This window comes from Columba livia, chromosome 1 (genome assembly GCF_036013475.1).
Source record: "Columba livia isolate bColLiv1 breed racing homer chromosome 1, bColLiv1.pat.W.v2, whole genome shotgun sequence".
Lineage (NCBI taxonomy): Eukaryota > Metazoa > Chordata > Aves > Columbiformes > Columbidae > Columba > Columba livia.
This window is the reverse complement of record NC_088602.1, coordinates 153,930,166-153,944,871: the sequence shown is the minus strand read 5'-3', so window position 1 is coordinate 153,944,871 and position 14,706 is coordinate 153,930,166. Positions and strand designations below refer to the sequence as shown.

At 43.6% G+C, this 14,706-nt stretch overlaps 2 protein-coding genes across 2 annotated transcripts in view; one reads left to right on the top strand and one right to left on the bottom strand.

Annotated features, from left to right (window-relative positions):
* The window catches only part of TIMP3 (TIMP metallopeptidase inhibitor 3), a 39,143-nt gene extending 32,020 nt beyond the window's left edge, over positions 1-7,123 (bottom strand). Inside the window, exon 1 of the mRNA XM_005507595.3 lies at positions 6,682-7,123. Within this exon, the coding sequence (XP_005507652.1) occupies positions 6,682-6,805 (124 nt within the window). The 5' untranslated portion in view covers positions 6,806-7,123. The remainder of the gene's footprint in view (positions 1-6,681) is intronic.
* Positions 1-14,706, top strand: part of SYN3 (synapsin III) — a 199,991-nt gene that overhangs the window by 100,357 nt on the left and 84,928 nt on the right. The window lies entirely within an intron of this gene.

Here is a 14,706-nt window from a genome sequence, read left to right as displayed (position 1 = left end):
TGAAATACTGCTCAGACCAGTGGCACTGCACCTGCTTTACACAAGTTATAAGGCTGGTCCAGTATTGCCTTTTCTTACTCACAACTGGGCTAGATTTTAAATCTAGTATAAAAGGGTGTAAATGCATTTAACCCACTTTAGCCTTATTTACCTCAGCCTCAGTACCAGCCTAATACTTTCAAACAGCAGAAATTTGAAATTTGCTGGTTAACATTCTTTTCTCAAGTTATTCCAAAGCAAACCAAGTTTAACCCTAGTTTTAAATAAAGGCCTAGCCCACTGAGGGCAAATAACACCGGTAGCATAGTCACGGGTGGAAAGAACACCAATAATTTTGATGTGATCTTTCAGGTATCTGCTCTAGAGGAAGAGCTCTGGGTTATAATCAAGCCCCAGCAGTGTGCCTCCCTCCTCTGTGCCCCACGTACTTAGACACAGAAGGTTACAAAAAAGGTTGACCTTCAGCTCTGCTATTTGCAACAAGTGTTCAGGGCCACAAAGCTGAAGAAAAGTTATGACAGTCTTGCAACAGCTTCAAATACAGTCAGCTGCCTTCAGTCAACCTTGTCTCAAAGAAGTCTATGTAAGTTACAGTTTGCTCAACAAGCAGTAGCAGCCCAATAAAGTTACACTAGTAAAATTTCAAGCGTCACATGTGGAGGTTCTTCAGGGGTTTAGATGAGCTATAGTAGGCCTTTAAGTTTCATCAACTCTGCATTTGCTTAACTCAATAGTGCTCAAAGGCTCAGTTTTCCTCTCTTTTACACTACTATCATTTCATCGTTACCGCTTAAGTTGCTTCCAATTTATAACATCATGTGTAAAACAGAATCATACCCTGAAAGTCTAGAGCAATAAGCAGCATATCAGAGCAAAAGCCTCTTCATCTTAAACAAACAAACAAAAAAACAAACAAAAACAAACCACAAAAACCAACCAACCAAAAAAAAAAAAAAAAACAAACACACACAAAACCAAAAACCTCTCATCATTCAAAGAAAACTCAACCACATGCACTCCAGACATTATCATGACTGAAATTAGTCCCTCAGCTTAGTCTGGTTCAGAGCTGGCAAGCACAATGTGCCTGGCCTTGCCTGCTAACTCAAACCAAGCTGTCCTCTCAGGTTTACTAGCTCTTATGAACTTTCAGAGAACATCTGGCAGAAGTTTCATTTAATGACAAGACCTCCTGTCCAGACCAAACAGGCTCCTTTCTTCAGTGATGCATGCTTGGTTGGGCTACATAAGTATTGGGCTACAATGGTATTGGAGCTGTGAGGAAAAGGAAATAAGGTCTCAGACAACCTTGTAACATTGCAAAAGTAAGTTTTCTGTTTAATAGCTTTAACATCCAACTAAGGCCAAGGTGATTCACTGAGTGCTCCTACTACAGATTCTTGGTCCCACCCCCATGACTGTCAGTGGCATTATGCATGAGTACCTAGATCCATTTCATCAGATACCAATCCAGGTACATATAAGAGACTCCAAAAGGCCAGGACTAACCATATTTAGTATCTTGGAAAATGTGAAGTCCACTGATGAAGCTGAGAATGAATGTGTCACCTTTTGCCACTTCTCCTATGGTAAACCAAATTTGCTTATCCTGAATAACAGATATTAACAAGGCAGGCCCTTTCTATCGCAGATGAAAACTTTTGCTAAGCTAAAAAAAGCTAGTACTGCATATGGCAGTAGCTAACTATGTTCCCACTGGCCCACTTCTTCCCAGAAACATTAGAGGAGCAGTTGGCAGGTGGACAGTTCTCAAGAACAGGTGGAATATCAGTGAAAATAAGAATGAAAGTGTACATAAAGCAAGGAGCTCTACGACTCAAGGTTAGAACATCTGGCTCTCTGCTGGCTCAGACGTCTTGCTGGAATTACTTCCTGTAGAAAACCTAGAGTAAGCAGATGCAACGGTAACAAGATACCAAAGAAGCCTTTTATAGGATTCTGCACTACATCTTCCAAATACCAATTTCCACCACATTTTTTTAATACATCCATTTGGAGAACTGACAAACTCCAGATCCCAAAAGGTGTTTACTCTGCTATGGACTTTAACTGAAAATAACCAACAAAAACAACAAATTCCTATTTCCGCTTCTATTAAATAGGACAAGTCAGTTTAGCATGGCCACCTTTCTGTTAGAAGACAAGGAACATCATCTTTCACCATCGTTTTTACCATGGACATTAGAATTCCATAGAAGTTAAACAGATCTCCTTAATGTCTTCCCATATAAAATGTAACTCACAGTACCTTTTTTTTTTTTTTTAAAGCTTTACAAGATGTTTCTCAGATTTCCTGCTTCTAAAATGCCTCAAAGGGAAATTCAGTCTAAAAATGAAACCACATCATTACTTCCTCAACGTAAGTGTGATTCCAAAGTGGATACAACACTTTTTCAACCACTATCATGACATGTAACCGAAAATTTGTTTTAAATTCATCTTAAAACATTGGTATAATAATTAACTTAAAAGTTAAAATGAGCCCACTCCAATTAATTTGGCAGAGCTTAGTTGTCTGCCTTAAAAGATGAGACAGCACATGTGACCTCACTACAGAGTCCATGTCAAGGCAAAGAATGCATGTTCAAAATCTCATGTATGATCGAGTGGTTTTGCATATCTCCTTTAGCTTATTAGTGACAAGGTAGAATGATCAATTCAAGGAAACCAGTGAAAGAAAAAGGGCAAGTTTTCAGTGAGGTGCTTAGACTTTGAGCCAAACAAATTCATGAGCTTCCTCTTCCCCTGCTGTGTCTTGCTCTTCTCATCTCACTTTCTCAGTTCAAAGGAAGCTAACCACTGCCAGTGCTCTGGGTGGAGGAATGAATGGCTTCCTTTGCACTGAGGGACCCCAAGAGCTTATCTTCACTTTTCCAAAGCTTGCCAACTCCAGCTCACCAAGAGCAAGGTTATTTAGAAGGCAGAGGGGCACTACGCACCAGCATCTTTGCTGGAACAGGTATTTCTTCCCCCAACAAAAACTATAGAAAAGTATGTTATTTCAAGCTCCTTTGGACTTAGGTAAGAGACAGCTAGTGTTGCCATAGCTCTTTCTGAAGTATATGCATGAAATGAAAGTGAGATAGTTGTGGAATGGACCAAGTACTTTATCACTTGCAGACTCATTTGTCAAAATCCAGCCTGCAATTTCACACTTTTTTTTTTTTTTTTTTTTTAAAGGGGAGGTGGGGCGCAGGGGGCCATGCAGAGGTGTTTTTCCAAACCTGTGAATGCCACATTCAGCAGCCACGCTCAAAAGTTCCTGCTGCTCCTGCAAAGGAAAAAAAAAAAAAAAAAAAAAAGACAAACAAACTCTCTCTTTTCATGTCAGTTATGTCCATCTGGAAATGCCACAGCTTTGTCACAATGGAACAAAGCATGCCTGGTGTCTCTTCTTTCAAAAGGTCTCTTAGTTCAAACAACAGAAAAATATTCACATCTGGAAGGGTCATAGGCAGAAGGTAGGAGTGGAGGAAGCAAAGTTCAGATGGCAAGTCATAGTAGTTGTTCTTTGTCTTACTGTTTGTCTAATATTGTACTGCCTGTTCTGGCACTTATCAATCCAGCTAAAGAAAGCAAGCCAAGAGTTAAAACAGCAATTTTATTATTAATTGACCTCAGAGGTCCAGATGAGACACACCTCTTCACTTTTGCTTCATTCATCATGCTGGAACACTCAGGCTGAGTGAAAAGACCACTTGTGACCAGTCTGGCAGTCGTTCCTCTTTCCCCCCACCCCTCCTCCTTTTTTTAATAAAGAAAAAAAAAAATATTGTGTATGGAATTCAAGCTTCCTTTAGAAGACCACAAACTTCTGTTTCAAAGGATGTACATATTGAGATCCTGCCATTTCCAATGGGTTTAACTGAGCATCTGTTTCTGTAAAGATTAAAACCTTCTAATGACTGCAGAGTTGGGAGGCTGTATCAGAACTAAGCCACAGGAAGATCAAAAATTAAATGTCTAGTGAGATCAGGTTAAAGGAGAATGAACTTGAGAGCAGAACTGCACTGGCTAGGCATGAAAGACCAACAGTAAGAGTTTGCATTACACTCCTAAACTAAAAGTTGTTTTCTTCTCTAACATTCAGTGCTTCTGAAAATGAAAAGCCTCTCCTAGGCTGCCACCTAGCTTGTACATTTCTTGTATTATTTTAGGAACGATTTTTAAAAGCTCTTTTGCTCTAGCCTTTACTGCACTGACTCCTCCCTTTTGAGCTGGTATTTTGTCAAGAGTTTCAAGAGCGATAAAAACTTGCTGGCAAGTCTCTTTCTTCCCCACAATGTGTTTTATAACCCAGCGTGTAGTTTAGTCTGTCTAAACACTGCAGTAGTACACTGCCATGAGTTTCCATGGAGATGATTAACTCCTCCAGAGCCAGAAAGCTTTAGTGTGCTTTTTGCCCTTTCACCACATGAAGAATGACAGCAATTACTAAAATCAGCCTGCAGAAATATCACATTTTCCAGACAGTTCTAGCAAATAAGGATTTACTTTTGCTTCAACCCATCACACAGAAGTGCAGTCTTAACCAGACTTGCATTTAAGTCATCTACTAGAATGAGTTGCTTTTTTCCCCTTCTGCTTCTCATCCTTTGCTTCGCCGTGATGTTTGAAGGCATGACAGCCCCACTTACATCAACTTTTGAACTACTACATCTCAGAGCAAAGCCAAGGAATGAGATATAATGAAGAGTCCAGAAGAGAGAAAGAAGAAATGAAGCAGATGACTGAACTCAACCAGAAATCAAAGTAGAAAATAAAAAAACTTTGTGCCCTAAAGTTTAGGAGCACTGTTAGATGAAACTTCATAGTTTGCCACACTCCTAGTCACTTATGCATATAGCAAAAATATACTGACAGTATGCATTCATAATAAAAACTTATTTAACACCATTTTAGGAAGTTGAATTAAACTGTAAACAACCCATAATCTAGTATACCATGATCTAATCAGAGCAAGAAAAGACACCTTCTCCCCAAATGCAGCTAATGAAGGCCACATGCTGTCATCAGCTTCAGCTGTGGAAAAATGGTTTCCTAGTCTCACTTTCACAGAAAGAACTGTCTCCTCAGCAGTTACCACTTTGGTGGCATGCTTGTTGATCCAGACTATGAAAATGGCAACAGACCTTTGAATACTGAAATTTCCTGAAAGAATTTCCCAGTATAAAAATTATTTTATAAATATTTTCCAGGCTATCATCACTGAAACAAACTGTAGCCTTCCCAGCACTTTTAACATGTAATGTTTTTTTTGGCATTCAAGAGCAGATACACTACATAAACTAGACATGAATAACCAGGCATAACTGCAGTTTCTGTAGAAGAGTTAAAGGCAAGAGAGAGATTTTTCTGCCAGTAAGCTTGGCTAACTTGAAAAAGCCACTGGCAGGGCTCATAGCAATGGGTGTTTCGCTGCAGTGGGAATTATTTTCTATTTGACTTCCATAGCAGTTGCCAGCAGGATTTCTTTGCAGACTCCACTTGGAGTCAGTACTGTGTGAGTACCAGCAGTGCAAAGTCCCCCATCCCCTTTTACACTTTCTTACTAAGACAATCCAGAGGTGCAAAAAGACTTCACTCATGCAGTCCACTCATGAATGCTGAAGTGACAGCCTGTATTTACTGTTAAGTGGTCATGTGTCCAGTATTAACTCAAAGGACATCGCTAATTGATTTCATATACTTTGCCACAGGACACTTGCCAAGCAGCAACTGTATTTGGTTAACCACTCTTGCCTACAAACAAACCAAAGAACTTGAAACCAGAGTCTCCAATACCACCTCCTCAGAGATCTTGTGTGTCCCCCTTGTCCCCATCTAACATTAGTGTCACAAAGATCCCTAAGGATGCCAAAACCCATAGTAGAGAACATCAGCAAGGATACAGTAAGTGTTTCAACTTCCCAAAAGAGCATGCATGCTTGCACACCCCACACAGTCACAGAGATCACAACATCGCGTGCGGAAAGCGCGGAGACACTTGTTACCTGCTTCTCCAGCCCGTCCTGAAGTTACCGGTGCAGCACCACAAGCCTGTGTGAGCTGCACCTTCCAACACCAACCGCCACGGGCAGTTCCCCGGCTTGAGAGAACTCGTCCTAACCCTGCCTCCTATTATTTGTCACCAGGTTGTGGAGGAAATTTTGGCTGCCTGCACCTGCAATTATGTTTTTGCCTCACTGCAGGAAACAAGCCACTATTACAATTACTGATTTCTTGAAAGTATTTCTTGGAGAGGCTGCAGCCACCACGGCTGCTGTGGGACAGGACCTGCTGCTGCAACCACCTCGCTCCCCATCACCCCTCAGGAGGGCTGGTCCCTCACCACACACCTCACCTCCTGCTAACCCAGGGGTGCGCAGTAACTACCGAGCAGTATCTATCTTGAAAGGTCAGGCCACCCCTCACCAGTTTAATCCATGCCACCTCTGTTTTCATCGAGTCATTCGTAGCACCAAGGTTTACCTGTGGTGACTACACAGCTGCTGCCAACACCCCCTCAGGGTCCTGCAGAACTTTCTAGCAGCGCAGGCTTCGCACCGGCGGGGCAGGTGCAGCCTCCCCCGGGCGAAGAGCCTCGCGCTTCTCCCCCAGGAAACCCCCCGAGCCCCAGCGGCTGTAGGCGAGGAGGTACCGCCTGCCCACAGCACTTACCAATGTCGGAGTTGCAGAAAGCGTCCTGCGGGTGGATGGGGACGCAAGTACAAGCCTCCGTCACCAAGTCCCGCAGGCTCCAGCTGCAGAGGAACACGGCGAGGAAGCTCAGCCACGCCGTCATGTTGCCTCCGAGGTGTCTTCTCCTCACTTCTGCGGAGCAGGAGGGCAGCCGCTGGCCGGCTCGCCTGACTTGGATTCTCTCTTCCTAACAGCCCGCACACCGCGATTGCCTGCCTGTCTGCCTTCCCTCTGTCTCGCTGGCCCCGGCAGCGCAGCCTTCACTCAGCAGGACAGTGCAAGCCGGAAGGCACGGCAATTCCGCGGCTCACAGCAGCTGAGGGCTCCGATGAGTGCAGAACCGCGCTGCGCTGCGACGGGCTGGTGCGCGGAGTTATAGCCTCGATCGCGCCCTCTCGGGCTCCGGGGGCGCCGCCGCCCCCGACCAATGGGAGCCCGGCATTACCTCATCGGCGGGAGAGGCCAGCGGGCCGGGGCGGGGCCGCGGCCGCGGCTTCAGCGCCTTATAGGGAATAGTGCGGGGAGCGCCGCGCGCGGGCGGCGGTTGGCCGCTCTGAGGAGAGGTTCCCGGACTCGTGTCCGTTGGTGCCGCCGAGGGGCGGCGGGTTGAAACTCTGGAAAATTAGTTGTCCCTTCGAGGTATCTGCGAGTACCTGCCCCGCGGCCGTCAGTGCCCGGGGTCTGGCCCCGAGGAGTCCCCTGACACCCCATTCGGTACCTGTCTCCCTTCAGCCGGCCCACACCTCAGGATGCGAGACGCACCTGGAAAACACACGCGGGGTTTGCTGTTCGCTTGAAAAGCTTGGGTTGTTCCCCTCAAAACCAGCTCGGCTGTCTGCAAGTGGATGTTAAACTCATCTTAAAATACCATTTTAAAGGGTTTTCAGAAAGCCAACAGAAAATGCAAGGGGAGTGCAGCATATTGCTGCTTTTCCTCTTTCCATGGGCAGTGAAAAGAGGACGGAAGAAAAGAAGGACAAGACCTAGTTGAACTGTAAACCAGGATTTCATCCTGCGGTTTTTAATCCTGCCCAAATGCTCCTTCTCCTGTCACTGCAGCAGCACCACCCATCACTTCCCCTTTTTCGGGCTTGCAGTCAGCAAGGGGTCATAAACCGCTAAAGCCGAGCTGGAAAAGCAGTGTCGTATCTACCCAGGCACTCCCAACATTTAATCTCAAAGTATATTTTAGCAGAGCAGCTTTAGTGGAATTTATAGAAAAGTCCTGTTTGTTTTGTTTTCCCTTATCCCCTTTTGGAACAGTAAATTTCTATCAGCTGTAGAAATGTAAATGTTACAGAAGAGCTGGGACTGTAAGGAAGGAGATTGCCAGCTGCAAGATACAGACAGCCTTATTATCCTGCAAAGGGGACCAAGGGGTGATTAATCACAGTATCAAACCAGTGTATATAATGTCAGAGTACTTTCCACAGGGTTTACAAGACTTAAGCATGTCTAGTTATAAATTATGCTGGTATTAAAGGCTAGGGACCAGCTGTCCTAAATATCTAAATAGTCAGCTAAGTCTTCAGATTTACAATTCTGCTCCATCTGGGTGAAGCACAGCCTGCCTACACCTTTTCTTTAATCATACCATCCATATAAAATTAAAACCTCCGGTCTTATGGAAACACAGGCTTTTATTTGGAGCATCAGTACACAAAAGGTTCAGGATGGGTGTTGCTAGTAGAGATCAAGGTTACAGTGCTAACAGCGGGAAACGCAGGTTCCTACCCTTGCTGTGACACAGACAACCTGTGTGACAGCTTCACCTCAGTGTCCTTCAAATCCTAATCTGTGTAATGGGGATAATAGTGATGGGAGTGTCTCAGGAATGTGTATTAGTGAACACACTGAAAAAATTAGATGGTGTTGAGGTGCTAACGGGTCATACAAGTACATATGAGGCAGGGTGTTAAACAGGACATTAGATTTAGACGTGTCAGTGTCCGAATCGTTCAGCTCCAAATTGCAACATGAGAAGATCTATGCAAAAAACCTCTTTAGGTACTTGAACTGTCTGCTCCAGGTACTACAGCTGAAGAATCTCTCAGATTGGACTGTCATTTCAGTCTCACTGGGTATAAAGAAGGAACAACTGTACTGACCCAGCAGAGTAAAATAGAAGAAAAATTAGGTGTATCTGGCACTTCCATTTTTTCTTTGTTGTTGTAAAAAGTTTTATATCACCAACATCATGATACACCTGGTCTATCAACATTTCAGATCAGTATCTGAGAGAAGTGGAGTTATTCCATAACCTGTCACTGTTGTAAATGAGAGAGAGTTTGGCCCACACACAACTAAATTACAATGACAGCTCCAGCACCACCTCCCTTTGCTCTCAGGCCAAGTAACTCCTCCTAAGTATGTCTCTTAATTTCTATAATAACACCTTTCCTGCATGTTCTGAGAACTAACAAGATGAATACTCTGTAATAAGCTTTAACCATGTTGGGTGCTGTGTGAAAGCTAAGGCTGACTATAATACACAGATGCAGGACACATGGAGAGGGGACTGAAAAACAAACCCTTCAGTCATCATCTCAGTTTCTGAAAAGGGAGAGGAAGGGGGCTAGAAGCTACTGAAGTTGCACAGGGCCCTCCAAGGCATGGAAGTAGCTTGTTTACAGTGAGACTGACCCAGCTTGTTAAAGTAACACCAAGTTTGTGCTGATTACAGGATCTAGTTAACTTTTCAGATATAACCCAGAGAAGTGCTTTTCAGGATGAAAAGGGGCGCCACAACTTGATCCAATGGCAAGGCACAACTGTTTGGAAGGGCCGGTGTGTGGGCTGTCTGTGTGGCAAGGCTTCTCACTATCTTCTATACCACCTTGAGAGGTGATCCAGTAGTTTTTTTACTGCATTTATTCGCATTACCTGGAATAGTAGTACCTGTGTTCAATCAGTTATAACAGATGATTCACCTGCTCTTTTGATACCTAGATTTTTTTTTCAAAGAGGTTAACTTCTCTATAGTAGTAGTGATGCACATTTTTCAACCATGACTGGATACTGCACAATAATAACAACGTTTATTTGCCACTTAACAGGGAACATTCCATATACAGAAACCGGAGTGCTTTATTTTTGTAAATCACAGGTAAATACTAGTCAGGAAAGCTCAGTCTGACCAGTGGCCTGCTGGGAGGCCTTGGTTAAATCATTTAATCTGCTCATACCTTCATTTGATTATCTGTAAACAGAGATATTGTGTATTATCCTCTGATAATATCTATTAGATATTTGATATTTACCTCTCTCCTTTGAGACCTACCAGCAAAGTGCACTCTGGAAGATCCAGGCAGGAGCTCCGAGTGTTTATTTAAATGAGAAAATTTTTATAATGAGATCGAAGTAACACAGAAAGTCAATGAAGGAACCAAAAGGAGAACTCTATCCGAATCCCCTCTCCATGCCCTGTGTGGGGGGGAGAACTGCCAAGGGAAAAAACCAAAACAAAAGCACCAAACCTAGCATTCAGCTCCTTTGCCTACATGAAACTTTAAGCCTTATATGGCCATAAAAATGTGGCAGAGAAAAAAAAAAAAGGAGAAAATAAAGACCTTGATCTTCATATGAGAAAATTAGAGTTCATTTTTAGTTAATGTCACCAAATAAAGAAATCTATGTTATTTCAGTCCTCCACTAAGAACACACTGTTGAACACAATTAAGGATCTCTCTGCTTTACTGGGCAGCCACACCATTTCATGCTGTGATCTTGTCGGATCCCACAAGGTAAGCATGACTGGGCTGGGTCAATAGTTGGTGTGAAAATTCCCAGGGAGAGCCATGTCATGCAGGTGTTGTTGACTGAGCAAAGCGGCTTTCTTCCCTCAATCCTGCATGAACGTGTAGGGACAGTGCTAGGGGGCACTGCGCTGCAAGAGATGCTTGCGTTTTTTGCAGATGAAACAAGGTTTCTTGCTATAAACCCACTCTCTGCAAAAGGAGAGGTGTTAAGCTGAGTGTCCTGGTTAAATATCAGGAGAGAAAACGATCTTCTGCTTCCATAGATACTCACTGCAGTTTACATCAGGGGAGTATTAACATCATTTTCTTTCCACAAGTCCTGCTTGTGGCTGGAAAGGACCATCCCTGAACTAGCTGCAGAGACTGAGATAAAAGCACTTTGGGCTACTCCTTCAAGAGGCATAAGGTGTTGCTGTAAGTGAATTAAAGGTATATTCACTTCTTTTCTGATCCCATTTCGCTGTGAGGGATGCTAGGTGCTGGCAGAGAGCTGCTTCTGAACTGACAAAAGCACTTGATTGTTGGTAGTACAGAAGGGCTTCATCAAACTACAGGAACTGCTGGCCAAAACCAGAGAGAAAGAGATAAAGCGGGAGAAAAAAGCAGGGAGAAAGGAATGGGGGATGGAGTGAGAAAGAGAGAGAGAAGGAAATATCCCCACTACCACCACCACCAGAGAAAAAAAGCCTTGACACATGCAATGGCTCAAAATACTCCAGCTCATCACCAGACTTCAGCTGCTTTAAACTGAGCATAGCATGAATGAAGTCAGGAGACTTCGGCCTGCAGTCCAAACAGTCCTGCCACCTCCACAAACAATATATTAATTTTTAAAGCTTCTGAAGTATGGGAATTTTTCCATTTTAACTTTTCCACAGTAACTTGATTTGTGAGTGTGGAGTCCTGCCATTAACATTCTAAATTGTTCAACTGCCAAGTTGTTCAAAAGTCTCCTCTTGTCCTAAAAAACTTTTCTTGAAGTTGACAATCCTCCTATCTGTTACCAGCTCAGCATCACGCCCTTTAGAAGATAAAATTTTATGCAGCAGGTGGGAAAGAAGAGGCACTTTTCGGAGCTATCTGATGTCCTTTTTTACAGAATACTCATGTCATCTCAAAGGGCAGTACAGAGTGGTCATGCATTAGCAAAAGATTCTCCTATTTCCTGATTATCTGTTTCCCTTTCAGAATGCTTGTTTTTTCTGACACTGTCTTTTGAGACTACTCCTTTGTTTAAAATGTTCGTATTTGCTGTGATTTATGAGTGTGGAAAAGGTTGAGAAAACTTCATCCTCTATTAATTCCTCCATTGTATCAGTGAACTTCATATGCTACTTAAAATAAGAAGGCTCTTTCTTCAAAAATGTCTTTGATTCTATAAATACATTTAAAAAAAAAAATCATTTGATCTCTTTCTCTGAGGTTGCAAAGGAATTATGTCACCTTCCTGTCTGCAAGCCAGACATAGGTAACAGTCTATCCCGTTCCCAAACTTTTAATTAGAGGAAGACCATTAAACCTTCATCAGCTCTAACGGTTCTACACTATGTTTAATCTTCAAGGATCCTTTACAGATTGTGCTTACAGAGAGCACCCAGCCTGGGAGCAGACCATAGGCACCATGTGTCACCAGGAGTGTTACATTATAAAGGATTGTAGAATATGAAATCATCCTCTCAGTAGTGCGGGGATCCTCCAATCCGGCTGTGATGTGGCATCAGCTGCAGAAGGGCAACCAGGAAATATCTTTTAACAGCCTTATCAAGCTGAAAATGTTTCCTGCACATGACTGCGCTTTTTGGCTCCAATCCAGCAAAACACTAAGGCACATGTTCAACTTAAAGCACACAAGATGCTCTACTGAAGTCAACAGGACCATTTACATGTAGAAAGTTAAATATAAGCTTAAGTGCATTTCTGGATCAGGGCCAAAGGGCTTGGTACCATGCAGGGTTCAAGCCAGGAGGCTGTGATTAGATGATCTGACAGAGTACGGGGGAGAGAACATGATGCAATTTGCTTGGCTCTACCTGCCTATGCCTCATTCCTAGCAATTAATTTTCTCTCATTTTTGTTTATAATAAGTTTTTCCATTTCTCTTATTTTGCTTTCAGGCTGCTGTAGCCATTTCCAAATTGAAGTTGTGTTTTTCTTTTTTAAAGCCTTCTAAACTGCATCAATAGCTTTAAGTGACTGAACAAAGAGATTTCAAATAGATGAAGAGGTTCAAATGGTAATAAGAGCTTGTGTTGCCAGAGCTTTGGAGGTTGGCACTAAGCAGAGAAGAGAGTGAGAGCGATTGAAAATCACTTTTCTGTTGTTCCTTTGTATGAACTGGTTTCTGGCTTATGCAATGCACAGTAATTAAAATGACTGGAATGCCTCACATTTTTAAGAGAGCTTTAAGGCAGCTCTGTGGCATTGTGGCCAGCAGAGTTCATGAGCAGATTCATGGCTGCAGTCGAGGTTTGACCTTTCTATCAGCATAACTTGAAGAAGACAATATCTCTGTAGAGGCCTTGGAGGGGAGTTTGGGAAAGAAAGGGTAGACACAGAGCAGCAGTGAGGTCTGCTCCATGCATCAGCTCCATACACAGCTATGTGGCAAGCCCTCCTTTCGGTGAGCTGAGAACCTAAAATGTTGGTGTGATCATCAGAGATCTCATTGCTTGCTATCACTGAAGTTTTAATGTCCTGCCCAAGTTCAAGTGTGGGACAGCACTTACACGTTCTCTGTCTCTCACTGTAGTATTAGTTCCCCATGGTTCCTCCTCCTAGGTACTATACAAGAAATCTCTGTTTCTGTGAAAGAGGTTTTGCATTTGAGTGCTGGCCACTGCAGTTGCTGGGTGTATTTGGAGGGGCCCAAACAGCTGCCCAGTGCTTAGCAGACAGACACCCTGGCAGGCTGGCAAGTCTCTGCTCACAGTGAGTTGCTCTCCCTACGATGAGGTTTACTCTGTTCAGCAGTGGAAAGGGAGTATCTTGTTGCCTTTCAGTTCTCCTGGCACAGCCCCGAATTTCATTTCCTGTTTTCCATTTTTGTAACTGAAGGTGACTGGCCACTGCATCTCTGGTCTTCTCTCAAGAGCTGGCCTGGCTTCTCACAGTGATCAACTGCCACACATTAGCGGGAGAGCTGAATACAGCCTTTCTCAGGAGGGGAGCTGACTAGACTGAGGAGATGACCTTTTTGGCATGTTGAGCAACCAGATCCTTCTCTCCTCACCTCTCTGCCTCTAACCAGCCTTCTGAGCATATGGACTGAGCCTACTCCCTCATCTCCCAGCACAGTCTTTCTCCCCTTCTCCTACACATCAGAGGGCACTGTCAGCATACAGTGGTTCTCACAACCCTTTGTAAGTGTAGGAAGATAAAGATCCCAGGCAGGAGACAATAATCTTGTGTGTCTTGGACCATCCTGAGGCTAGCAGAGTTGTAGTCCCTCCATATGTAGCAGGCCAGCCAGTCCCTAGGATGTGCCACTGGTTTATAAAGCATGTTGGAATCCTCTGAAATCACCATACTTGTGAAAAGCAGAAAGAGCAGCACCAGGAGGCTGGCTTTCCACTTTCTGTTACATTAATGAGCCTGGAGACAGTGTCATGCTGTCAGGTCTGGAGGAAGGGTCTTCTCTTTACCTGCAGAACAGGTGTAGCTGGAGGAAAAGTTGCTGTCTCTTGCCTCTCCCTGCACAACCTGTAAAAACTTCCTGCAAGAATAAGTCAGTCACTTCATCCCCATAGAATCATATAACAGTTTGCATTGGAATGCACCTTCAAAGCTCATCTAGTCCAACACCCCTGCAATAAGCAGGGACACCTTCAACTAGATCAGGTTGCTCAGAGCCCCATCCAACCTGGTCCAGCTGTTACTAGTTTTTCACCTGAAACTGCAAATAAAGGTGTTAGCTATAAGAATGGTTTCCAATGATGAGGAGAGTGTCCCAGCAGGGAATGAACTAATCTATTCCTGTCATGCATGTCAGCACATGGGTGTCAAAAATTAGAAGCAGTTCCTCTGTGTGGAGATGCCAACAGAGGTCATTGCCTTGGCACAGGATTTTTTTTTTTTAATCCAAATTGACTTTTTCAATGCTTTTGTTTCTATGTTCCTAAATCAAAGCTATATTCGAAACAGTAGCTGACTGCTCACTCAGGGCATAGACTCTCAGTCCCAGCCAGTAGAAGCTGGGGGCTTTCTGATGTGAGATTTCAAGGATGGATCTCTTTCTCCTCTGGAGCAA